The sequence below is a fragment of the Larus michahellis genome, chromosome 20 (genome assembly GCF_964199755.1).
Source record: "Larus michahellis chromosome 20, bLarMic1.1, whole genome shotgun sequence".
Taxonomy (NCBI): Eukaryota; Metazoa; Chordata; class Aves; order Charadriiformes; family Laridae; genus Larus; species Larus michahellis.
In genome coordinates this window covers 8,094,761-8,121,512 of record NC_133915.1, presented here as the reverse complement: position 1 = coordinate 8,121,512, position 26,752 = coordinate 8,094,761, and the positions used below count along the sequence as shown (strand labels likewise).

Sequence of the window (26,752 nt, the reverse complement as noted above, 5' to 3'; positions counted from 1 at the left end):
AAGTGGCCCAGCCCTGCGCCAGGCGTTAGGATGTTTTCCCGGTGGAGTTTTGACCGAAGGCTGCATCCACCTGTGGGCTGGTGGCCACAGCTGGGCAGGCCTCTCGCTGCGGGCATCCCCTGCACAGGACCATCGGTGGAAACTCAGGGTGCTTGTACTGAGTGGGCTCTGTGCAGGCGTCCCCACAGTCTGGCGTGGGAACCGGAGCTCCTAGGGCTGCGGGATGTGAGCATGGATGTCTGCAGATGCAGGAAAACAAGCCTATTCTCTCTGCTGTTTGGGAAGTTTGGAGAACTTCCCAAGTCAGCACCACTTAGAGAGCGAAGGCACGTTTCCAGGGAGGCAGCTGAGCACAGGGGGCTGGGGCTGCCGTCCCCGGGGGCAGCCCTGACTCCACTCACTGCAGCACCCGCGGGAAAGCAGCTGCCAGCCTGTACGGCTGCTCGTCGCCAGCAAAGGGGGATCGGTCTGTGCATCTCCGTGGGGCTGGCTGACCCCATGTGTTGCACTGGAGTCCGTAGGTCTGAGAGCCTGAGCAAAAGCTGTCCCTTATGCAGCATGAGCGAGGTGACTGCTGTTCTGAGCTGCATGAAAGATCTGACCCTTGAGCCGTCTGAATTGCTGGCGATCTGTATCCATTGATTAGCGATACCAGACCTGGGCAATGCCCCCTCGGTTCCTGATGTTAAATGTGCTCCGGTTGCTGCCCTTCAGGCAGCCACACGCTGCTTTTGCCCTCCTCTGATGTTGGAGTGACCTTAATGTGCAGTACTGGGTGAAGAACAAGGTTTGCAAAGCCTCGAGGAGATGGTTAAAAATCACCAGTTTGCATTTTCTGCATGAGATTGTGCTGTTGGCTCTCGCATGGGCACGTGCAGTCCCTCTGCAAAACACAAACAAGCGGCTCTGGAATGGAAGAGGTGAGCGGGGGGAGTGGGGGATGCTGCTGGAGAGGGGCAGCGTGGGACGGGGGACGCTGGGCGCAGGAGTGGCGGCTTCGGGGCTCTCGTCATCCCACAGGAAAGGGACAGTGACCTGGAGCATCTCCTACCACTTCTCCTTGCGCTGTGCTGCGGGGCCGGGAATGGCAGGGACCTGATAAACAATTTTGTAAGAGGTATTTTGATAAAGGTTGCTAGACAGTGACTCATCTGCTGGAGGAAGGGACAGGAGGGAGGGGCAGCACAGGAGCTGTCTAGAGTAAAAATGGGTCTTTCCCCCTGATTTTATCAGAAACAGCGGGGCAGGAATCCTTTGTTACTCCCAGAGCAGCGTAGACCTGTCGATTATAAACCTCCTAATCCCAGTGACCCTGTCCCTGCTCCGGCACCTTCTGCATCCCTGTCCCTGGGGAGGATCCTGCCTTCTGGCCGCATCCTGGGGTGGGACAGTTCCAAAATTTGGATTGACACCCCCCCATCCCCCCTCCCGCACTTGATTTTATCTGATCGTTCTTAGTCATTTCTGAGTCACTCCAAATAATTAATCCTTGTCCCGAAGTAGCAGTTTGCTCCACGTTTCTGTGTGTGTACCCGGCCGAGTTGGGTGCACGCATTTCGGAAGTCACTTCCCTCTACTCCGAGTTGCGCTGCCTTAACTTTCCACCTGCACCCAGTCTTTCCCCCTCAGGCTTTTCCGCCCTGCTCTGCCTTCTCCTGTGCTGAAAAGCCCGGAGGAGATGGAGTGCTGCTGCGTTTCCACCTCCCCAGGTGTGCTACAGAGCACGTACTGCGCCCTGACCCCCCCCCGCCATGACCCTCTTGGGGAGGTGGTGTCTGTGCACGGAGGTGTTTTGCTGATGTTTGCCTGGATCTGGTTTATGTGCTGCTTCCAGTTTGCAAAGGACTTGATGCAGCCAGTTGATCCTTGCTGACTTACCACCTCCCTCCCAGTGACCCCAGTTTTCTCTGGGTGGTTTATGGCTCGGTGGATGGCCCTGCACCACTAACCCCCCCTCTTCATGAGACTCTGCTGAGATTTCTTCTGAGATCTGCCAGGGAACGCTGACGGCCAGCCTGGTGCGGCTGCGGGTTTATCATCCCTCCCTGCAGGGGTTTTGCTGTTGACGGGAGAAAAAATTCCCAAACCCACCACCAGACAGCCCTCCTTCTCCTCACTGGTTTGATCCATCGGTGATCAAACATAGACAATAATAGTGGGGATTTTTTCAGAATGATTTCTTTGCAAGAAGCAACTTTTGACCAAAAGTTGGCATCTTTTTCAGACTCGTGAGTCTCTGATCAGACCATTAGTCATTGCAGGGCATTGTGCAGAGTCGGGGGGCTCCCAGGAGCCCCTCAGAAGTTGCTGCAGGGTCTGAGATGGCCGGGCAAGGCTGGGGCTGGTCCTTGCAGGGGGCGGCCTGGGCTCTGCCAGGTCTGGGTGTCTCGCTTTATCTGGGTTAAGCTCCCACGGAATGAGGTGTGACTTGAGATCCAGAACTGGTTCGAGCGATCAGAACTGGGCCAATTTCTAGGCCAGAACGGGGCCGCTGGTGTTCCCAAGGGTGGATTTGGGTACAGAAAAAGATGAAGGTCAAGGCTCCCACCTCCCCCGTTGCCCAGGTCCCTTCCTCCCTGGAACACCAAGGGAGTCGCTTCCCTGACGGCTGCCGGGCAGGTAGCAGGACATATGGATGCTTCATTATTCCTTGCAAAGTGTGAAAAACAGCCCTTGCTGAAGAGCACCAGAGTTGGGCAGTGCAGATGGGGCTGCCCCCGGGAATGGCAGCCGCTTTGGGAAAAGGGGGAAGACTTTCCTCCTCATGCCACCTTCTCCTCTGCAGGGAGCCCTCACTGTGTGTGCATCCACAGGAGGAGGGTTTAACAGAGCCAGGCTCTGCTGCGTCGGGTTTGCAGCTGTGACCTTCAGGCAGCTTGTGGGTGAGCCTGGAGAGGCACCGGCTTAATGGGACGGTGCAGCTTTGCCCCCTTCGTTTCAGTTCTTCTGTAATTTCTCTGGCGCTTTGTTGGCACCGCACTCAACGTCCCCATCCCTCCAGGGAAGGACGTGCCAAAGGCTCCTTTCCGGACTTGCTGGGGTGGCGGAGAGGCGAGCCCAGGCCGCGGGGCACCCGTGCCACCGAGGGCTGCTGAGGCTCCTGGTGCCCTGCCCAGGACGCGGCGGGGGCCGATGCCCGAGGCGCATCCCGCTCCCTTCTGCAGCTGCCTGAGCAATTCGGTTAAGTGGGTGCTTTTCCATAGGCATACACGTGGGCAAGTTTAGAAAGTCAGGAGGAATTAAATACATCTTTTTGTGGGTGCCGTGTGTAGGCAAACAAAGGGGTTTCCAGGGTCTCTCGTGCTTCGCTGCCGGCTCAGCCTGGCCCTTGCACGAGAGCATTCGGGTCTCTGCGTTTCTGGTCACCTTGCAGCGGGCACAGGCGGTGATTTCTGCTCTCCCTGCCTTTGCGCCTTGTTCTGCTGACAACTGCATTTCTCCTCAGCTCGGAGGTGTGAACGCTTCTACCTGCTGCCACCTTCTGCTCCTGCAGAGCAGGAGATGGCGTTTTGCAGGGGGCTGGGGGGGCCATGCCATTCACTTCTTCATTTATTAATTAGAAAGAAATAAGGTTGCAGAGAGATCAGATTTTGAGGAAGACCTAGAGTTCCAAAATGCTCCCAGAGGATAGATCCCTAATTGCTCTCTAATTGCATTAGAGTTTAATTTGTTGTTGTTTTTACTGTAATGTTCCCACTTTTTCTCGTCAGTTTGCTTTGTTCCATTAACTAGAAATGGCTGGAGATGAATATTCTCCATATTAAAACTTGCCTGGTGTGCAATGCCAGACAGCTTTTGGACCTTTAATGTGCTGTGGGGGCCGCCGGTGGCTCACACCGCCATGTCCGGCCGACGCTCAGTGCAGGGAATTCGGGCCTGTGCCACGGCGCTGGTCCCGTGTCGGAGTTTTGCCCGTATGTGGAAGGGGTCGGCCCTGGGATATGTGGAAGGGGTCGGCCCTGGGAGTTTTTGCAAGACTTTGCAGTTTGGGTGACACCGAGGCAAGGGTCAGTTGGCCAGTGAGTACGGCAGGGTCGGCGGCCCCGGGCTGTTGCTGCAGGTGCCAGTGTGGGTGGCCACTGGCCGCGCACCGCTGCGGGTCTGGGATGGCTTGCAGGGCGCTGCCCCCGTGCCCAGCAGAGGATGAGGATGCGGCAGGAGGGAGAGGGGCTTGCTCTGAGCCGGACATCGCTTTCGGAGGGAGGCGGTGGGTGCGGGTGGGCTGCAAGGGCTGCCGTGGGCGGCGCCGTGTCCCGCCTGGGGGTGTGCGTTGGATCCAGCCCCGTTGCCCCTCGGCATCTGTGGGATGAGAGGGAGGCGAGTGGCGGTGGCTGTCCTCCTCCCAGGACACCAGGAAAAGCCGAGCCGAGCTCGCCCAGAGCGGCTCGTGAGCAGCAGCACTTCAAAGGGCTTGTTTAATCCATTTCTCCAGAGCACGGAGGGGGAGCAGGTCTGGAAATGCAACCGGGAAGCTTCAAAAAGGGCTTTCAGGAGCTTCATTTGGAAAGCGATAGGGGAGAAGAATATCGCTTCTCTTAACTCCAACGCAGAAATATATTTATTTAGCCTTGTTAAAGGGGAAATGGGGCAGGAGATGCAGTTAAGCTTGGAGCTGCTTCTTGCTGATACATGTTTGTTGGTGAAACAAATCCTCAAGGTGGGAGAGTAAAAATAAACCTTTTCAGTGTATCAGCCTCGAGGCCCGAAGGTGTCACCTGTCTCCCCCGTTGATCCCGTTGTTTATAGGCGACATATGTATTACCTGCCTGTGCATCGCACAGGGGACCCCAGCGAGGCCCTGGCTGCCCCTGAGATGGCTGGGATGGAGCTGCGCCCGTGGCTCTCAAAGAGCAGCATCAACACCAGGGGATGCAGGGAACCGCACTGTGAACTTAAAACCGCTCCTAAATTCCCTCCGGCCATTGAAAAACGGTGGGTGGACTTGGTGGCAAAGTGAGACGTTGGTATTTAGAGCTGTCTTGAAGGATACAGCCACAGCCATGACACCCAGCAGCCGGCTGTGAGGATGAGGCACGCACTGGTTTAGAAATTACATAAAGCAAATGGGAAAAGCTCTGGGCGCCGGGTCTGCAGCACCCGGAGTGGCTTGTCAGAGACCCCAGGAGCAGGCCGGAATCGAACACCCGCTGCTTTTGAAGCTGTAAATTAATCGGTTAAACCCCGTGTTGTACGGGATGCTGTGCCAGCTCCTCTATTATTTGAAACACAATGAGCGCGTGAGAGCTGATGGTGTTACATTAGTAAGAGGGGCAGAAACCCGAGCAGCCGCCGGGGGCCGCGGTGCTGGGGGTGCACGGGGCGGGTGCAGTGTGGCCGCCCCAGCCCGGGCTTTGCTCTGCATCCCGGTGCGGAGGCGCTGCCCGTCGATCCCGAGCCTTGGGACCTGCCGGGGTCCAGGGTTGTGACCACACGCTCTGGGTGAGCAAGCGGGAGACTGGAATGATTAGTGGGATTTTTCCTTCCCACCATGCAAAAAAAATAAGTTGAAATGTTTGTGTGTGCGCCCTCGTGCCCCCGCACGTTGGATGGTCCCGTGGTCGGAGACGGGCTGAACCCCGGGGCATTTCGCCTGCATCGTCCGAGACCCCGCGTTGGGGGACGCTGCTGTCACCCACCCGCACGCTTACCTGCTCTTCGGGCTGTGCACGGCCTTGGCTTGAGTGACGGCACGTGGCAGCGAGCGCCAGAGTTTAGCTTGACTTAAAACGAGAACTAATTAATCAGCTTTGTGTTTTCCACCCTACGATGTCACTGGTGAAAGCGTCAAGATGATAACTGTGGATCCAACTGCTCATTTGAAAATATTGAGTGATTATGCAAGTTTATGACAATATTATTTCCTGCCACTAGAGATGCTTCACGATACTACTAATTGTAGCAATAATTAATCCGTCTAATTTCCAAGCACACGGCTGTAGTTCACAGGAGTCTGGGGGGACGGGAGCCACGCAGACTGTGGGGACCTGTTATATTCTCTCTTTAGTTGTCAGCCGTTTTTTACTGCAGTTTCAGCCTGCCGTGCTGACGTGCAGAGGCTGCCGTCCCCCCACCCGCTCCCGGGGACACCCCGGCGTGGGGACGGGGCGTTGCGTGGGCAGAGGGGGGCACGGGGATGATTTCTCTTGCACCGCTCCGACGCCGGGCACAAATGACATTGCAAAGCGGGGTGGAACCGAGTTCTTGCTGCTGTTTGTTGTTGTCTTGGCTAATTTGTGTTTATGAAACTCTTCAGGAGTTTCACAGTCTCTTCCTGCAGCGCAGGCTGTTTGTACTTCAGGCTTTTTCCAATTTACCAGGCTCTGTTACGGTCTGAGCCAGCTCTGTCGCCGCTTGTGCCGAGGGGGTCGCGGGGCCGTTTCATATCGTCTCTGCCAGTTGGTGCACGTCGTGGTGAACCCCGTTACATTCAGTCTTAGGGAATAAGTCATGTTTTAACCAGTGTTTCATCCTCATCTGGCTCTGATCGTACAGGTGATGGTTTGCTTCAGGGATTTGGTGTTCCATGATGGATGCTTTCCTGTTCCTCAGAAATCCTCCACCGCCAGGTCTTGACCTCTTTGCCTCCGGTGGGTGCAATAGCTGAGGCGTCTCTTCAGTCTGTTTTTTGGGAGAAGTCTGCACCTTTTCAGAAGTTTTGGACCTGTATGCACACGATGCAAAGGTCTTTTTTCTTCCCCTACCAAAGCACAGGGATATTTTTTCGGTTTGGCAGATCATACAAAAAGCATTTCTCAGCCTTATTTCCTCTCTAGGCAGAGAGAAAGGCTGATGGCCGTGAATGAAGGATAGCTTACAAACCCCACTTTGGAAACTGATGTTGTGTGAAACACGTTAACTTGTTTTAATGCCTTTCTATTGCTTCTCGGTACCACAGGGGACACCTAATAAACACTGTCGCAACAGGAGCCCCCAGACTATGCGGAGACAGGGAGACCTTTCCAAACCCTGGAGTCGGAGCCGGTCTCCAGGAGGAGCAGCCGGTGCCCAGCCTGGAGTGTGCCTGACTCCGGCCCATTAAATTTCTCACTGACGAAAATAGAATAGTTTGTGTTTCTGGAGACCCTTTAACACATGGAGCTGGAGCCCTACAATGGGCGTTGATGAACCTCTTCTCATCGCTCATCTGTTGGTAAGGGACAGAATAGTGTTGTGGGTTTTTTTCTGGAGGGGAAAATGAAGCGCGAATTATCCGAGTGGCTTGCTGAAATGCTCCCAAATACAAGGCAAGTCTGATGTGAAACTTAAAAGTCCGGCATGTTTCTGCTCCGTGTGGATGAGCATGGGAGATGCTCCTGCTTCTTCGAAGAACAAACAAAAGAAGGGTTGTGTTTTTAAATCAAGGGTGGGCAAAGAAAAATAAAAGGCTGTAGGAGGGATGTAAATGTTTCATGTTTTACTTAAGATAAAGCTCCTTGTTGTTTGCTGTTGCACACAAAGCTAATTGACAGATTACACGATAATATGAAGAAGTTTAATGAAATCTGCTGATACCCTTTAGAATATGTGGAATTTGGATGTGCAGTTAAATTAGGCGAGGGGTTTAGCTGCTCCATGCTGGCTAGGGGACTTAGATACAGAGGATTTGCATTCCTGGCGTCTTGTTTCTAAGTCGTTTCATTGATTACAAAAAGCTGTGCTGTAGCAGGGGAGCTGTAGCTGAGGGGAGCAGAGGCCATCAATCGTTACAAGTGGGGGGGGTCCTGGCGGGGCTGCTCGGCTGCGTCGGGGAGACCTGGGCTCCTGTAAATCCTTGCTGGCTGGCCCTCGGTGAGGCGGCTCCGGCTGGCAAATATCGGATGTGTCGCAGATGGAGGAAGGACCGTCCCAGGGCGGGGAGAGGAGCTCAGCCTGCCCGCAGGAGCCGGGATGAGGGCGAGGATAACCAGGGGCATCTCTGCTTCTGCTGTCGCTAACTTCATTAACCTTTGCCGGGCAGGGAGCTTTTAGTGCTGCCGGCAAGCGAGCAGTGACATTAAACTGATTTGGGGTTAGTGCTGTTGAGGCTGAAGCTGGTATTGGGAAGAGGTGCTGTTGCATAGGCGTCTGGGCCAGAGTGTGGGCTTTTGTCGCGGAATTTAGTATTAAAATAATCCCCCATCAGTGATGGAGAGATTTGTTCTCTGAAGGCTTCTTCTAGGCTTGTTGCCACCTTACATGGCTTTGCCTCTTGGGTTTCTGAGCTGAAGCTGATGGGGAATGACAAGCCCCGATTATGCAAAGTACCAGAGGCTACGAGCGGCAGGCACGGGATTCAGCCTGTCTCGCTTCCCGCTGTTTTGTACGTTATTAGGGAGCCACAGGAAAAAGTAGGTCCTGCTTATCCAAAAATAAATGTGGCGCCCTGATTGTAATTGCACAGAAAGGCTGCGCGGGGGCCGCTCGCCGGCTTCTCCCCCCACCTCGGCTCCTGCTGCGGGCCTGGGGCCGGGCGGCAGCACCCCCGACTTTCGGGGTGCCGACAGCCTGGCAGCGCGGACCTCCGGGGAGGCTCGGAGACTATTTCTGCATCTTTTTGTGAGAGACCACCGTTTCCATAGCAACCACGAGCATCACATGGTAACCCTGACTGCGCAGCATGGGAGCCCGCAAGGCACCTCGCTGCGCCCCGCGCTGCCGGCCCCGCGACGCCCCGGCGCCTGGCGGGGTCCCGGGGCAGTGCCATGCTTGTGGCCGGGGGCACCGTGAGAGCTGCCAAAAATGCATCCCTGGGTGGCGGGATGCGCGGAGGGGGGAGCGGCGGGAGGATTCCAAAGGGGAGGCAAGCAGGAGGGAATGCAGCGGGCGCTGGGGCTTTGTGCCAGGTGCTGTCGGACCAGGCGTTCTCTCCAGGATGGGGCTCGGCCAGGGCTTAGTTGGGGGGAATCTGCTTCTGCAGGGAGGTGCCAGTGGCAGAGGTGCCCCAGGGTACCCCGTCTCTTGCCCGTACCAGCTCTCTGCATCCCAGTACGAGCCAGTCCCTCCCCTCTGCCATCTGACTACGCCAACCCCTCCATCTCAGAGTGCAGCCTCTGCGAAGCCTGTGCGGATCTGTTTTAACCCCTTTTTGCAGGAGGTTTCGGGGCCGTTCCTGTGGCTAAGGGGCCGAGCCGTGCCACCCGGCTGCACCGGGGTGAGTGCCAGGGCCCCGTCCTTGACGTGTGCAGGATGCAGAATTGATGCCGCGAGGCACCAGACGTGATTGCTCTTCATTCAGTTCCTACAAACTTTATCAAAGCAGTCACAATATATCAATCTCCTTTTTAAAATATATTTTTATTCAAGTCAACACATGTTTGCAATTAAATCCTGCCACATGATGCAGTGTGAATAATTAGAACAATTCATGTGTATAACCGGATACACGCTTTTGTAGGGCAGGGATGGTGCTGCTCTCATAATTGCGGTGTAGCTCCCTTTAAACTTGGCAGCATCCTTCCTCCATCACCCCCGGAGGCAGTTCGTGGCCTGGAGGGCTTGCTCTCTGCTGCACGAACAGCTCTTTCCTTTGCTCTCTAAATCTACGCGCCTGTAATTTCCTCGGCTCGCCCTTTGTTCTCGCCTCAGACAGGCAGTAGGTCAAAAAGGCACCCGCTGGATTTTACTGCCTCACGTACTCTCGCATCTCCGCCGTTCGCTCCTGCGCGGTGCTGTGGGGGGACGCGGCGCTCCCCGCGCACCCCGAGCCTTTGCCCTGCTGCTCTTCTGCCTGCGAGGCGTCGCCTGCCCTCGAGGCTTCCCTCTGGCCACAGGACACTGCTTTTCCTGACACACTCATCATTTGTTTTTCAGGGTTTTTTTTTTTTTTTTTTTTTTTCTTGCTTGGTTCTGCTATTTATAAATGGTACCTCGGTGACGCCTGCGATGCGGCGAGGAGGTGGGAACATCTGGCAGCTCCCCCTGCTCACCAGTCTCAGGGGAATCCAAGGAGACATCCCTGGCGAGATCCTGCTCCCGCGGCTGCATCCCACATGGAGGAGCGTGCCAACGGCCCCCCTGTCCCCTCGGGGTCCTGGGGGGTGTTCCTCGCCCCGTGCGTGGAGCGGGCAGCGCTCTGCCAGCACAGGCAGCAAGCACCAACGCAGGAGCTGCGAGGCTCCTCTCAAAAACATCATCTCCGTCCGTTGAGAGGACCCCGCTGCTCTCCGAGCATCCCCTCCTTAGTCCTGGCAAACCTCAGGAAGTTGGTCCCCGCAGAGGAGCAGCTGGGCTGCGGACGCTGGGGGAGGTTGTGCGGAGTCGGGCGTTTGGGGTGCTCGGGTTGGGGCTCTTCTGCGCCGAGGCTCTGGCTGCTCCGTGCTGCTCTCGGCAGCCTCTCCTCTGTGTTTTGACACATGGGGCAGACACGTGCGGGATCTCTCCGGCTCCCCAGCTCATGCCACACACAATCTTGTTCTGATTTTCAAGGCTCCAATAAAGCGTGTCAAAATGCATCAAAGGCTGAATGCAGAAGTGAAGCAAATTGACTCTGGAGAGGATTTCAGGAATGGAGGGAGTAGGGAGATGGCAGATAAACCCCAAACCAAACAAAAATTGCAGGGAAGGTGAAGCGTGGCAGAGACGGCAGATGTGCAGCACAGCTGGAGGGACACAGAGCATCCTTGGTCTGGCAGGACAGGAAAAACTGAAAATGGCATACGCGTCCTCCGAAGATGGTGGGTAGGGACACCCCACCGTCCCCTCCGGGACGCCGGATTGTTGGGGCTCCGTCACATCCCTCACTGGGGAGGGCCCTGTCCCGCCTCTGCAGAGGAGGAGCAGGAAAACCCTGGAGCGCTCCTGTCTCCGGGCGATAAAAGCAGGAGGAGAATTGTACTTGTGGAACGGGCTCAACCATCCATCATGCTGCTAGTGCTGGGAAAAAAGGCACTTCAAAAGGCGGTATTTTGCATTTCTTCAGATGCCTTGTTGTAAGTGCAGTGACAGAGTTGCTGAAAGCACATTAATTATTAGTAAAGACTTTTTTTCTTTTTATCGCAAGACAAATTAAACAACAGAAGAAAACAGGAAGCGTTACATGAGATGTTAATCCATGGGAGAGTGACAGCAGCAAAAGCCACAAATAATTCATAACATGAAACTCAGGACATTTAATTTTTGGCTTGTTGTTTGCATTTGGCGTTCACGCACATGCTCAGTTGCCACTTCTCTGCTGCTCCAATACGGAGGTTTCGGAAGCTGTTAATTCTGGGAAGGTGATTAAGGCCCTTAAGAGTAAATTGGGTAAGGGACCACAATTTTTCTTCTTTCCTCTTGGCTGGAAGATCCCGAGTTGCTGAATTCAGTGCTGCTTTATTGTATCGCGCTCCATGTCCTTGGTTGTACACTAGACAAAATGAACCCGTGCAGAAGCTCCCGGTGCATCTCCACGGGCAGGTGATGGAGCGAGCACCTCGGTGGCAGGGCTGGCGAGCCCCACGGTCTCAGATACCCGTCAGTTAAAGGATGGTGCAAAGGCCGTTTTCTTGTGCCAGTGCTGGTCTCGGTGTGGCGGCTCTGGGTCCGGGCGCACTGGGATGTGTTGGCCCCGCTGTGGCTGCAGGCAGGGCAGTGGGTCCGGGTAGTGGGGGGATGCTCCCCTAAACCTGGTAGCAGTGCTTGGGGGTGGGCTGGGGGGGAAATTCGGCACCGAGGAGCAGCAATTTTTCTAAAAAAAAAAAAAAAAAAGTTAAATCAGAAAGGCAGAGACGTATCTGGAAGCAAGCAGAGGGAGGCATGGCCAGTGGGGATGGGGGAAGCGGTTCCCTGCGGCGGTGCTTTCATCGGGGCAGTGCCTGGAGCGGGGCGCGCGGGCTCGCCTCCCTCTCCTGCAGCCTTTGGACGTGTCGCACAGGTCACGGCCACCCCCTGCGCCGTGTCCTCGGGGCCTGCGGGGCCTCGGTGGGGCGAGGAAGACCTCGGGCGTGTGGGTCTGCGGCCGCCCGGTCGGCGGCGTCTGGGCTGTCTGCCTGCAATGCCTGTCCCTGTACCCGAGGCGTGTTGAACAGCTTAGACAACAGTTACCCAGGGGCTTGGCTCTGATCTCAGGTTTAGATCCTTCATTTGCTGTCTCCGTTTAACGCGTCCCGTGGCTCGAGGTGCAGCGGGCTCTGCCAGCGCTTGGGAGGGCTGCGATCCCTCTGCTCCCAACCGCGGGCTGCTTGGGCCAAGGATGTGCTGCGTTTTCAGACTCCCGACCACGACGTGACGTGAAGTCGTCTGCAGCCGCTCAGGTTTTTCATGGGTTTCTGCTTATTGTTGTCAAAATACAGAAATAATTGACAGTGAAAAATACTAAGGGTAATCTGTGAAGTGATATAAAAGGCAACACTTGGAATGAGAAAAACCTGTGCCGCCTTCACGTTTGTCACGTACTCTGGAACTTTTGCTACCTGTCGTGAATTTCCTGTTATTAGAAGAACTTCTTTGCCCGTTCACTGAGCTCACTGATCCAAAAAAGGGGGTGATGAACCTGATAACAGGAGGTATACGACAATAAAAACAGAAGCAGGTTGCTGAGGAAAGATCGCCAGAGAGGAGATTGCAACGGTATTTATCAGGAGTGTGACGGGAAGCACCTGCTGGCAGCGACTGCAGACGCTGCGTCTGCTCCTGCCCTGGGAGCGAGGACCCCGAGGGGTGTCCCACAACTCGCACCCATCCGCTGGGGCTGGGGACCCGGCTCGCCTCCTGTGGCTGTTTTACTGTCCTGGCCGGGTCGGGATTGCAGAAGCATTTACTCCTTTGTGACAGGTAGACGTTCAGCACGTGTCCCTGCCTGGTGGGATTCAGCGGGTGCAAAAGCATATCCTTAAAAAGCAATCTGGCTTAGAATATGTCTCTGAGGTCAGTGTGTGGATCGCTGTCCCCTAAAATTTGATGCAACTTAGTTAGCATCTTTCCAGCAGTTGGCAAAAGCTGGAGTCAGCCCCATCAAATTGATTTTCATTAAGCCGTTATAGTCACTGGAACTGCTGAGAAGAATCGTAGCCATATGGCAGAAGGTATTTAAAATGAGGTCTCTTACGACACAGTTTGCCATTGCTGGAGACGCGGAGCTGACGTCTGCAGAGGTTTCTGAGCTGAGGCGGGGAGGGGGGACATCGGCACGCGAGCGCCAACACCAGAGGGGACGATAAACCCCGGTGGAAGGAGGTGGGGTGGTGAGTGTTCGTGGTGGAGGGACCGCTCTTCATGTACCCACCTGAGGAGGAGGAGGAGACCAAGAGTTTCAGACATTGAGACCTTGGTGTGCAGACCCAGGGCTTCTGCTCGGCGGAAGGGTTTGAGCCGGGCTGGCGAGGCTGCCGGTCACACGGTAATTCTCCAGCTCTCGGCAAGAAAAGCCTCCGAGAACGCGCAGGGAACGTGTCCCTCCTCGCTCAGCATCTGCAGTTCTCCTGGAGCGGCTCGGGGGCACGCGGGGCTTTGCAGCCGTGCCACGCTGGAGGATGGTGGTGCCGGAGAAAAGCCCCCCCTTCACGCTGCTTTTCGACAAGGACGGGCTGTGGTGAGGAGCAGCCAGACTAGTCTGTTCTAGGAGCTGTTTGGCACTTGTAGGCAGGGGGAGTCAGAGTGGAATTAAGTGGTTAGAAATATATAAATATTAATTGCTTATGAACTCCCTTTATGACACTTGCAGGCGAAAGAAGTTAATAAATCATGGCTAGGACTGACCCACAAAACGCTAATGCAGAGCGTGTCTGAGTCAAGACAAAACGGGGCTGGGGGGGGGCGATGTGAAGAGCTTTCTGGAGCAGGAGAAAGGCCTGTTTTGGGTCAGGTGCCCACACAACGCAGATATTTTGTTTTTCCCAAGGCTTCATGGCTGGAGTCTGCCTTTTGCTGCAGCCGTGATGCACAGATGCCATCAGCAGGACACCTGCGGCGCCCACGCTGCGGTTACAGCATCTCGGTACCAGCCCCCGTGTAGGAAGCAGACGGGTCCCTTGCTCGGTCTGTGCGTTGTGACAGGGTCTCCGCACAGATCCCCAGGGAAACGCCAGCCCCGGAGCTTCCCTCTGGTCTGCCCGCAGGGCCAGCGCGGGGGCAGCCTGGGGACGGTGGCGGTGGGAGAGCCTGGAGCCTGCTCTGAAACACGCGGTGCGGAGATGCGTGTTCGCGCATTCGTTTCACTGCGTATCACCTCGGCGTCCTTTTGGTGCAATGCTCCAGCACGTTATCCTAGAAAGGAAAACAGGAGAGTACAGGAAAAAGTACATTGTAAGAAAAGCAAAGGAACGAGCTGAGAGCCACCAAACAGGAGCTTTGTGCAGAGCCAGCAGGTTGCAGCAGCCCAGCTTAAAGCGTCAGCCCTGGGAAGGGGCTCTGGGAAGCAAAGGGCTGCTCGGGGGGTTTCCAGCAGTGGAGACAGGTAGGGGCTACTGAGAAGGGGAAGAGACTTCTGCTCCTCTGCCGCATTCACGTGGGGCAGGTAAACGTCTCTTTCCTCAAGCCGGTAGCTGGTACTTTAAGCTTGCTCTCAGCCTGGCTGGGTTCTCGTGCAGCTTTGCAAGGGTGATTTGTACAAATGGGTGCTGGTAGTGGATTGCTCGTGTGGAAATCTTCCTTGCGAAGGTGAATCTATTATTTTTGTCAAACCCCTTGTAATAAATTTTGCCCAGAGCAGTTATTGTTACCAGAGCTTTCTAATTAGTTTAAGTAGCCGAGCTTACATATGCTTGAATCCTCTCTACAGTTTAGCCTAATATATTCATGCAAAAGCGTGAAGGAGGCTTTGCTTCCATTTATTCTGCCGGTGCCCCTAATCCCCGTCCCTCGCTCCTCTGCCTTGCTGTCTTTTTCAGCGCTATTAAAAAGCAATACCTGGAAAAAACAAGCAGCAAAGCCCTCTGCCCGGCTCCGAAGGTGTGCTCTCGATGCCTCGCTGGAGGGTCTGCCGTTCCAGAGAGACTTCACTGGGTAACTCACATAGTTACACGTGGATCGTGCCGCACTTCGCACTGTCAGCGTAGTGACGGTGTTCCCTGTTGCGGTGCGTTATATCCTTGTGTGGTAACCCTGGCGTATAGAACCTGCCTGGCAGTACTGAGGCTAACGAATCCCGCACCTGTATCAGAAGTTACTGCTTAGAGAAGAGGCATTAAATCCTGTTCCTGCATAAGCCGTGCAGCCCCAGCTGCCGTGGCGGGGGCACAGACAGCCCCGTTCGCGTGCACATGTGTGAGCGGCAGAACGGACCTGTTACTCTGCGTTACCGGAGCACAAGGGCTAAGCTAATACTGAGCAGCTTTGGATTTACTCTGATTTCCGCAACGAGCGTTTGCAGCGGCAGCGTTGCAGCCTGCACGCAAACGAGCGCAGCGTTACCTGCCGCTGGCTTGGTGGCTGGGTTGAGGGTTGATGAGGTTCTTGGGTTCGCCTCGTGTCAGTGTGCTGTGTTTAAGTGAGATTTCTTCCCTCCCCTTTGCTTCGCCTTTGTTGGAATTTTGCAACGCTTCTTGTACTCCTGAAAGGGTCTTTTGGTGTCTTTGAGAGTTCCTCAGTGTAGCGTTTCTCCGGGCAGAGTGAATGGAGATTAAACCAAGGCAGATAGCGAGAGGAAGGAAACAAGCGCCTTTGCAGAGCGCAAGGGCAGCAGCAGAGGAGCTCTGAGGGTTGTGTCTTTGGTAGGTGAAGAACACCGGAATAAACCTTTTCCTGGAGCTGGGGGCAGGTCGGTCTCTCCAGGTGACCCTCTGGTGTCAACTCAGCTGCTTGTTGTTAGAAAATGTGCAGTGATCTTAATACTTGCGCGGCTGCAATGCGTTTGGGGGTTCGGTGCGAGCCCCTCCAGCCCACTGTGGGCTGGTGGCAGCCACGCACAGAAAGCCCCGGGCAACGGGCAGTGTCGGCCCAGGACGGGGTCTGGGGGTCTGCGACCTCCCCGTCCCCGCGGCGAGCGCTCCCTGCGCGGCCCGGCAGCGACGTGTCTTCTGCCGCCTGCTGGTTTTTTCTGCTGATGAGGTCTCATAACTTGCTCGTTTCCATGTTGTTTTTCTTCTTAATCAGTGGAATAAACTCTATAAAAACTATTATCAGTCTTCATTATGCCCGCGTTTGTTAGGATTGTGAATTAATAGACTTCATCTCAGCATTAGTCAGAAGGCGTCGGCCGCCATTTCCCTCTTGAATTGCACGGGGGGGTTGTTTTTAAATACCCTGTCTGTGAAGCTGCTTCTGGTGTTTTCTGTCTCTGCCTGGGCTCAGTCTTTCATAAGCCCCTTCCCTTCCTGACGCGCACCTCGGTTATCAGTTCGGAGCTGGATACCTGCAATCGCTCGCGAAACAGGGAAGGTGCAAACACCGAATGAAGCGTTCTGTGAACTCAGCGAGCTGCTTTTGAGAGTGCAAGTGTCCTCCTTGGAAGCCGTGGGGAACGCACAAATATTTAAACAGCTGCTTGAGAGCAGCTCAGCCCAGTAAATCACCCAAGCAATTTCCTTCCATGTCCAAATTGAGAAATATAGCAGGGCACCCTTCCAGCTTAAAAGCACCTTCCTCCAGGTTGTAATGATATTTGCATTTTATAGAAAACTCTTTATCAGCTCTTTCCTATTCTATAACAAATGGTTAAGCGTGTTTTGAGCCATAAGTGATATATGCTGTAGCTGGTTACGTACATGGCATTTCTCGATATGAGGGGTAATGGAGAAGAGCGGCTGTTTACAGCTGGCGCTCACGCATGGCGTATAATTGTGGAGCAGCGGAGGATGCTGTGACCGAGGGTGTTCAGGGTGCTCCCCAGGCGCTGGCGTGTGTCCGGCGGGGACAGGGACGAGGAGAAACGCCGCCGCCGTGCCGGGACCGAGTGCTTGGCACCGACTGGTCGTGCCTAAACCCGGGACTCCGAGTTGTAGATGGTGGGGATGTGGTGGGAACCGTCTGGTTTTACACTTGTCTAAAGTCGGTTTTGTTGCCTTGAGGTGACAAGAACCGCTCGTCTCAAGTGTTGCTTTGCCCGTGTCTCTAGGGACCCTCACCAAGCCCCTCCTGTTCTGCCTGCCTTTTGTCACTGACTCTGCTTGTTTGTTGTCTCTTCTCTCTGCCGTGAACAGATGAAATCCTCCGACATCGACCAGGAATTATTCACGGAAAGTTACTGCAAAGTGTGCAGCGCCCAGCTCATATCGGAGTCCCAGCGCGTGGCCCATTACGAGGTAGGATGATGCTCTTCGGCAACTGTCGCTGCCCCCGCCAGCCGCGGGTCCTGCGGGGTGGCATCAGCTTCCGCAGCCCCAGCCAGGAGCTACCCCAGCGTTTACAGTTCCTCTCTGACCACTCCAGATTCAAAAGACTGTTGTTACTGGTGGCTTTTACTCTGTAAATGATGTGGCTGCAGCGTTGTCTGTTGCATGTCTGTTTTGTTTTGTTTTTTTCTTCTGTCTAAATTTGCAAAGTCAGGCTGCAATTTGAACACGCCTGAAAGCTGATTTTCACAGAAAAGCATAGTTAGCGAGGAGGTCGATTAGGAGTTCAGCAAAACGAACTCAAGTTTTTGCATTAAATCGCTGCACTGTGCTTTGCTGAGTAGGAATCACTGATTGTGCAGGGAGTAGATTAGTATTTGTGAATGTATTTAAGCACTTAAGAGGTAAGCAAGCAATAAATAATTAGAAAGGATATATCGTTAGAGACATGTTAGAGCAGCAATTAACAGCACTGCATATCTTCAAAACAAAATTAAATAAATTACTGTTAAACAAGGGAGGAAACTGCTGAGGGATATGCTGCTGTGGAATCCTCCAGGGAGGGGACCCGACTGCCCGCCGGTGTCTTGGCACCGGCTCCCTGGGACACGGGACACGAGCGCCACGTGGTTCTGCATAGAGCCGCGTCGCGGTGAGGGGCTGCCTCGGTGTTAGCCCCACAGGAGAAAGGAAACCGTCCCTTGTGTTCTGATGAAGAGGAGGGTGCGGGATCGCCCTGCGTGACGCCTCTCGGTCGCCCTTTGCATGGTGTTCGTTGGGCGGGAGCAGGGGACCGTCCTGCCCCGCGTGGGCAGTGACGTGCGGAGCGAGGACGCGTGACACGGTCTGGGCTTTCCTGGCGACTCCAGAGGAGCGACAGTTGTGGGGAGCCTGGGGACGAGGGACCTCAGTGCTCACGGGAGCTGTGTTTTGCCCCCGCTTTTGAATACGTTAAGACTTTCAGTGCCTGCGGTATTTCAACAAAATCAGAATCTGTGCTGAGAGACCTGGAAGATGAAGTTTCCCCAAACTTTTGCTCTGGTTTGAGTGTTTATTAATGGATATGGAGGGGAGACATTTGCCTTGGTGTGGCCAGGGGAGATATACAAGAAGCTTAATCAATGTACAGTATCGGAGGATGCTGTGCTGCATTAATAAACAGTGCAAAGGGTAACGCACATCTACTTGTAAGGCACTTTCCGTGTCTGTTTTGGAGAATTTCTTAAGGCATCTCCTGTAAAGGCTCCTCTGGCTGCCCTCGGTGTGCAGCAGGGATCCCTGGCAGCGCTGGGAAGTCCAAGGCTGCAGTTTTAGGGACGCCTTCCAGATCTTGATAATGGGAGAGGCAGATGCCAAATCTTGTCTACAGGAGGCAGAACCATTGCCACAGAAACAGGAGCAGCGGCTGCTGAGCAATGGGGTGCTCAGCCAATCTCTGTTCCTCCGCGCCTGTACTTGTAGGTATGAGCTGAATCATTAATTCATAGCAGATGTTTTTGAAATGTGGAAAACAACACGGTTTTCTGTTGTATATTTCTAGTGCGAGGTGTTGTGCTCATTTGTCATCCCCCGTGAAATCCCAGCAGACGCTGGAAACGTTCGGCACAATAATGCCATTGCCTCACCGTGCCTGCTGGCTGGCGAAGGGCAGAGCAGAGGGATGGAGAGAGCGAGGCGAGTCGCGGGACTGGCCCAGACCCGGCCGGGGGCTCCTCTGGTGGCCCCAGAGGCTGAAGGTGCCTCTGCCCCATGGCTGTGCCACGCTTCGCCGTGTCCCCGTGGCAGTCCCTCCTCTTGCCAGGGATGCTCCGTGCTCGGCAAGGAGCTCTCCTGGGCGCACAGAGCCGTGCCCGGGATGTTTTCCTCCCTGTGGCTGATGCACGAAGCCCTGGGGCTGCCGGCGGCTTGGTGCGGCGTCCAGCCTGGCGGGGAGGTCCCCGCGCTTTGACTGCAGATGTGGACGGGAACCGCTCTGCAGCGCTCCCGATGCGAGACGGACGGGGATGGAGAGACCCGAGCAAATCGCTTCTAGCGAGTCACTTGCCAGGTGAATCGCAGAATCACGGAGCTTGGCCTCCTTCTCTAGTCAGACATGGGACGAGCAGTATGCGATTTCCCCGCGGACGTTAATCATGGGAAATTATTGGAGAATAGTTTCTGCAAATAATTCTCGCTGTGACGCTGTTTCATGAGGAGTGCGTTTGGAGCATCTCCGCCAGCGGCGAAGGCTGTTCTTTCTGCCAGGCGCCTGCTCATAAGGCGTTTCTCCTCCCTGGCCAGGTGAGCAGATCGAGTCCATGTTCCGAATATTCACTTTATAACATCAGGATTCACAACCTGACTGTTCTTGCACAAAACTGTGGTGTTGAATGTACCTGAGCTCCATCCTGCCCGAGACCGCCAGCCCTTGCTGCAAGCCAATTAGTTAATAGCAGGAATGTAAAATTCACTGTTTCTTCCTAATTAAAAATTAGCAGGTCACAATTTTCACACCTTCCCCTCCCCGTCTTTTCAAAAGCACTCTATGGTTAAAACTGATTCTTCTCATAGGGAAAATATCAACTTCAGAAGACAAAATTTTCTGCATTTAATTTTTCATTTAATGTTCTAAAGTTGCATTCTTTCAGCTTTTTGGTTGGAAAAGAAAGTAATACTGCCAATATCAAAGCACACAAATAAAAACGCAGTGTAAATGAGCTTTTTTGCAGGTGTTGGGAGAGCTGTGGGGGGAACTCCTCTCGCAGCCTGGTCCCCCCCGTGCTCCTCCTCAGCATTTTAATTTGGGTTTCTGGAGGGGGGTCTGGCCGACGGGGAGCCCCTGGGGCGGGGGCCAGCCTGGCTGCCTGTGGGCACGGTGGGCTCGGTGCCCTGGGGCTCCGCTGGCCCCGAGGAGCCGTGCCGAGGGGTGTGCGGAGCGAGCCCAGCGCTCGGAGCTGGCGAAGGTGCCTGCGGGACACCGGGCTGGAAGCCAGCAGCATCAGCCGTGCTGGTAACGCATCTTCCTCCATGGCGTGGTGTCGCGGTTTGGCCCTCAAACCGGGAGACGTGGTAGTTTTGGTCAGCAGCCGTTACCCTTCCGGAGGCCGATCCTGGGAGCGGGAGCTCATCCGCTGCCTCGCTGGCGCAGCCCAGTCGGATCCGCAGCCCTTGTGCCAGGCACTGAAATCGTGGCTCCTTTGTGCATGCAAAATGAGACCTTTCTCTGTAAGAAAATAGAGGGAAGCAGCGTATGAAAGGGGGGTGTTTTTATCTTGCCAAACAGGGATAGTCAGCTCCAATCGCTGTCTCGTCTCCTTCTCCAAATCATCATCCAATAACTCTTCTTTTCTTCTGCACTGCTTTGCCAGGAATAAAAAATAATTTGATGTCAGTCGCGCAGTATTAAGCGGTATTATTTCCAAGGGCAAGTGTAGTGGAAAAATGACAAAAGAATCAGAGTGTTTGCAGCATATTTTTGCTTCCAACTTGACACACAGCAAAATACTGCCCTTATTTTATGTGCTTTGTGCAACTGTCCCTGGCTTTGTCTGATATGTCCGTGCGCCTTTGCTCTCTCCTTTCCATCCCTGTGAAACTGCCGGCTTCTGCGCTCCTGTCTGGGATTCACCTTCGGGCAGAGCTGATCCGAGTGTCCGGCCTTGGGGCATCGGCTCACAGTGAAGTTGCAGGTGCCCAAATGAGAAAATGCCGTGACAGGCTCTCTGCGCGCCCTGCTGCGGAGCCTCGCAGGAGCAAGCTGCAAAGGCACCGATTCGCTTCTGCGCAGCGTAGGAAAGAGATGAGGCAGGTCCCGCTGGTTGTTGTCGATGCCCAGAAGATCGTGCGTTTGAGCATTTTAATTCTTAAGGCAAATTAATATCTTAAATTGTCCCTGGAAGTGTCAGGAAACTCCCTTCCCATTTCTGCTACGGGAATAAAGCCTCCGACTACGGATGCCTGATAAAATCCCGCTGGGTGATGGCTGGCTGTGCCAAGCATTCCTCACGCGTTGGCTCTCCCGTTGCCCCGCAGGAGGAGCACACGTGAAGCGGGATGACGGATTCGGTAAGGAATCACAGGAGAGGGCAGAGGGATGCAGCACGCTCCAGGCGGTTGCCGGCAGCATCAGGCAGGTGGTGGCCGACTGCGCAGTGCTGTCTGGTGGGGGGAGGCTATTTCGGGCCTCCTCTCGTACTCGCTCGCCAGTGTCGGGGGCTGGACCCTTCCCGACAGGACAGTGGCGATGAGCCGCCTCTGGATGCTCTTTAGCTGTCGCCGGCATTGGCCGGCTTCTGCGGCATTCCTAGAGCCGGGGCTGTGCCGCGGCTGCTCCTTCCTCGGCCACCTCCTCCGGAGCCCCGGGTGTCGGGGAGGGTGGCGAGGGACATGTCTGCTGGTGTCTTCCCCCGGGGCACCTTCTGCGCCGGCCACAGGGACGGGGAGCATCTCCCGGCCAGTGACCTTTGTGCTCCGCTTTGATGGCACAGACAGCGCGTGTCTTTCAAGCACAACTTTGAAACGAAAGGATTGATTTAAATTTTTTTTTGGTTGGTTTTAAATGACATCTGTGGGTGGGAGAACCAGAAGGCGCTACCCGGTGTCTGAGCCCTGTCAGAGGCTGGGATTCAGAGCGCGCCGCTTGTGCTGCAGCAGCTCTATCTTGCATCAGGCTCCTGTGACTTTTATCAACAAAGCATCACTGCTCAGGTGCCGTTCACCCCTCCCAGGGGTTGCAGAGGAACGGCTGGTGCTGCTGCCCGAGCTCCGGCCGTCCTGTGGCCGCTCAGGCAGGGACCGGAGCAGGTCGGGGGCAGCGGTGGTTTGGGAAGTGGCCGGTGTCTGCTGAACGAGGAGAAGAAAACCAAAAACGTACGGTACTTGCTGCAATGCGATTGAAAGCCTGTGCCCCAGAGACAAGCTTTTCCTCTTCTGTATTTCTGCATCTCACCTTCCTCTGGAGCGGAAAGCCTCTTTGCTGCTGGGTGCTCTCTGCATCGCCCGTAATTTAACGCTGCCTTCCAGCTCTGTCTTAGAGAGAGGTTCTATCAATCCCCTTGGTGAGCTGATCCCTAAATTTAAAAAGCTAAGCTTTCTTAGTTAGCTCCGAGTCCTCATCTCTATATAGAAGTGTTCACAGCCATTAGGAAGATGTTACCATTTATTTTCAAGTTTCTCTTTGAAAATCCTGCAGGAAAATTACCAAATATGCAAAGTTGCTCTCAGATTCCACCCTGAGCTGCATATTCATCACCACATTTTCTCCTTAAGCTGCTATAACACTTTTCTCCATTGTAATCTTTATTGCTTCAGGTGTTCAGATGGTATTTTGCTTTTTCATTTAAAATGAAGAAATGCGCCGGGCTCTGTAGGAAGAGGGGCGCGGGAAGGTGTCACGCGCACGTTGGCTCCCCTTGTGAGATGAAGGAGCGATGCTCCAACGCTTGCGGTGGAGCCGGAGGGGCAGGAGGAGGGCAGAGGCGAAGTGTATTAAAATTCAAATGGAGAGGAGACTGGGAAGAACAAATAAAGGGCCGTGCCCTTTGGCTCGTCTGCGGAGCCGAGCACTCTTCGGAATTTCTCACCCTGTCTCCGGAGCGGAGCGGGCGAGCGGTATCGACAGCCTCATCAATACTCCTTGTCTGCGCGGGGCTGGAGTGGTGCTCGGGTTAATCTGCTTCCAGTTGGGCCGTCCTTCTCTGGAAACTGCATAAAATGATGGCTTGTCTGAAGGAATAATAAACATTGTTTACTATCGGCACATTAGTGCCTTAAGGATCACGATGTGTGTGCTCAGAAAGGCAATCCTGTGTCTGAAATATTAATGCAGTGGAAGAGCACATACTCTATTTAACAAAATAAATGCTGCACTAGAAGCCAAGGAGCTGGAATATTCTGTGTCTGGTGCCAGCTCCCCGCGCGAGATGCTGCGGGCGTTCCCAGGATGGAGCAGCGGAAAAGCCACGCTTCAGCTGGAGATGAAGGCTGCGCAGGGCTCGGCTGTGCCGGGGCTCTGCCGGTGCCGTGTTGTCGAAGGGGATGCTGACGTTTGCTGGCGGTGCCCTCTCTCGTGCGCTCTGCCATTGCTGCTACTTCCCTGCCGCGCTTTGGCTCGCTTTGCTGAGAGCGGCCTGTACGTGCTGCAGAGGAGGGAGGAGGCGGCGATGTCCTACCTGTGGCCCCGTGTCCTTCCCCACAACTGCTGAGAACCGGCTCTGCCGTGGTGTACGCCTGTTAGACCGTTTTTAGTGGCCGCTCAAACGTTACTGTTAGTCTGCAGGTTGTGCTGGTCTTTGGGAGGAGAACTTTGGCTCGGGGAGAAAAAAAAGAGGCTAAAGAAAGCTTTTTTTGTGTTTGGGTTGCAAGGTGCTGTGCTTTGCTGTATGTGCACACACAGACCTTCTGCAGATTGCCTTGGTGCCCGGCTCAGGTACTGCTCACAGCAACAGTTAAAATACGTAGAGGTAAACCTGGCCCCACGTCGTGTATGAGGGCGGGCTGGGGGTCGGTGTTCTGCGGTGGGGTGCTCGTGCCGCCTCACCAGGGCAGCGTCGGCGGCTGGTCGCAGCGTGCTTCAGGAAACCAATGGAGATTAAATGGCACTTTACAAGGCTCCTTGTTACTACGCTGTTGTCAACAGTAATGGCTAAACATTATTTTTAATGCACTCCCAGTGTCAACATCTATCGCTAAACAGCAGCAGGGCAGATAAAGCCCTCGCGTACGCTCCCTTCCAAGGCAGAGTCCCATTTTGGGCTAAGAATAGCTGAAGTTCAAAGGTACTTTCGGAGCAGTGGTAGAATCCAGCAGGGATGAGACCTGAGGTCAGCGGTGATGGAGAGGTACAAGGGATGTCACGTGAAGCCTACGTGGAGTAAAAGCGACGAAGCGTTGCTCTGGGACCCACGCCGGGCCACACCGTCCCCAGGAGAAGTCCCTGCAGCTCCCGCTTCCCCACGGCAGCCCCTCTCTGCCCCCGATGCACAGGACGGCACCGCTGTGTTCCAGGTATTCACTCCCGCTTTTCTTTAACATTTTAAACTGGCAACCCCTGTTTGGATTTGGGTTCCAGGTGTTTGAAAGCAGAGTCTTTAGTTACCGCCGTGTGTTGTGACAAACCCGCCCACGCGCTGTGCCGGGGCTGAGCGGGCTCTCAGTGACTGGCACTGACGCGCTTTGAAAGTGATTTGTTTCAGACACGGAAAGATAGAATGGGAGCAACGGCGGCGCTGCCGGCGCAGAGCTGCTGCTGGGTGACTCGTGTGCGGAGGAGACGTTGCGTTTGCGTTAACTCTTCTCTTCCCCTCTTGACGCCGGGGTGGCAGCCTCAGCACCTCGAGCATCGGTGCCCAGCGGCAGCGTGGCCTGCGCCGATACCCCTGAGCTGCCGCTGCTCGGCATCCGTTGGCTGCGGGCAAACAGCGAGAGTGCACCTTGCTTGAGCGAAGCACATCTCCCAGGCTCCTGCCCTGCGCGCTCCGTCCCCCGCGTCCCCTTCCCCTTGGCATGTTCACCAGGAGGTGCACTGTCTGGAAAAAATCCCTAAACACCAAGGGAGAAGCAAAGTTGTGTAGGCGTAACATCTACCTGCAGAAGAAATGGGAGGACATGAAGCGAGAAGGGACTTTCAGTGCATTTGGGCAGGAGCAGAAGCCCGTGGGCGATGCCGGGAGGCAGCTCCGCAGCCTGCGAGCGGGTGCTGAGCCCTGCTTGTGCCACGCGACTCCGGCCACGGGCTGTAAAGAGAGTTCTCTTCCTCTCTGCAGGGTACGCAGCAGTATGTAGGACAAGAGATGCTTTGACTACAGTTAAAATTGATGTAGGAAGCGGTAAAGTCAAAGATCACATAGCTGAAACGGTGATTCCTGAGACAGAAAGTTCATGCCTGGCTGTTCTGGAGGTCTGCAGGTATCCGTCACCCGGGGGGCTGCAGAGCCGAGCCTGGATCCCTCTGGGCCGGGCAGGCTGGGTGCCGGGTGGTATCCACCCGTGGGAGATGGTGCCTGTGGTACCGTCCCCGTCATCCAGCCGGTCTGCCCGTGCGATGGAGCTGCGCCAACGGGGAAGAAACCAAAGGCGGTGTTTTCTTTTCCCTCAAACAAGCACAGTTTAGAAACCCTTTTCTCAAGGGGCCTCTTGGGCTGCGGCATGAGCCCCCTCCGGCTCTTTGCAGCTTCAGTATTTCAAGCGCCGCAGGAGGGAGGTGGACGGGAAAGGGAGTTGCTGAGCTCTCCTGGAGGAAACGCTTTTCCTGCGGCCAGGGGAGCCCTGAGCCCAGCCTGGAAAGGAGGATCTGTTGGGTGAGATTTTTCTTATGAAGGTGACCGAAGCAACAGCAACGTTGGTTGTAATTAAAGCTGTCAGGCTTGGACTGGGATGCTTTGACCCCGCGCGATTGCAGATGGGCAGGCACGGCAGCCCCCCTCGCCCCCGCGAGTCGCTGCTGTTTGTTTTAGTTGGAGCTTCCGAAGTCTTGGGTTTGCATTTTTAAAATTGCAGTGATCGAGGTCTGGGAGAAGCTGCTGGGGCCTGTGAAATGTCGGTGTCCCTGGGGAGGGGATCCAGCGTCCCTGTCGGTGTCCCTGGGGAGGGGATCTGTGCTCGGGTCAGCGTGGCGAGCAGGGAGGGATGATCATGGCTTTAGAGGAAATGAGGTAGTGATTGCTTGGCTGAACGGATCGTCAGTACTTGCCTTTATGTGCAAGGAAGTCGGCGTCCAAACCGGTAATCTGTCTACCTGTTGCTTTGAAGAAGCCGGTTTCATGGGGGTGAGAACTCAGCTGTGCGCAATTGGGAATTACGGACACGTATCTCTGTGCCCACAAAGTCACAAGCATGAGTAGACGCTTTTTAAAAAATTAACTCACGGAGCAAAAAGGGGAAGTGGATAGAAATGACCATAAATTATAAATGAGGCTTTGCAAAAATTACAAAGGAAGAAAAAGGACATTGGCACCCAGCGGCGTCTGGAATAACAGACGGGAGTTTGTCTCTGTGGCGAACAACGGGGATCTCGACAATAGAGTGTGCTGGTCGTGTGGGTGGGAGAGGCAAAAAAGGGAAGGCGTTTGCTGAAAATACTTCTGTCCTCTATTTTAAAAAAAGCAGAGGATGTTGTTATATCACAGTATGAGGAATAAATTGGTTCCGTTCCAGTAGAAATTTGGAAGTTTGTTAGGCAGCAATTATGAAATGTAGAATGTTGGTTTTTCGAGTCAGCGGGTCCAGTAATTTGCAAGCAAATGCTTGAAAAGAGCTGGGCAGGGGCTCTGCATCCAGCGCTGATCCTTCCTGGGACGTGGAAGGCGGAGGAGGGTTCTGGGAGGGAGACGCGTGGAGCTGGGGACCGGGGCGGGATGCGCGTGCGTGGCCTCAGGAGAGTGTAGCTGGTGTTCTGCATGAGGTTGAGAGAACTGGGTCTGGCCAACGTGTCTTTGTCTCTTTTGATGAGATTAGAAGTAGGGCCAATACAGATAATAAAGTTGATGCAATCATGTGGCTGCATGTTTCATGGCGATTTAATTAAGAAACTGCCGGCATCCAAAAGAATCAACACAGCGCACACTAAAAGGATTAAAACCCCACCAACAGGCTTCTGAAAAAAGAATTTA

General features: G+C 54.7%; 1 protein-coding gene across 4 annotated transcripts in view; it reads left to right on the top strand.

Moving 5' to 3' along the window:
- Window positions 1-26,752, top strand: part of ZMAT4 (zinc finger matrin-type 4) — a 99,488-nt gene that overhangs the window by 36,161 nt on the left and 36,575 nt on the right. For 3 of the 4 annotated variants that reach the window (XR_012584312.1, XM_074563925.1, XM_074563926.1), the window contains exon 2: window positions 17,034-17,135. Coding sequence is in view for 2 of the 4 variants with exons in the window: in XM_074563925.1 (XP_074420026.1) it covers window positions 17,034-17,135 (102 nt within the window). In the remaining 2 variants the exon portion in view is untranslated. Of the gene's footprint in view, window positions 1-8,505; window positions 8,578-17,033; window positions 17,136-26,752 lie in introns of those variants that run through there. The other variant, XR_012584311.1, reaches the window with a different exon arrangement.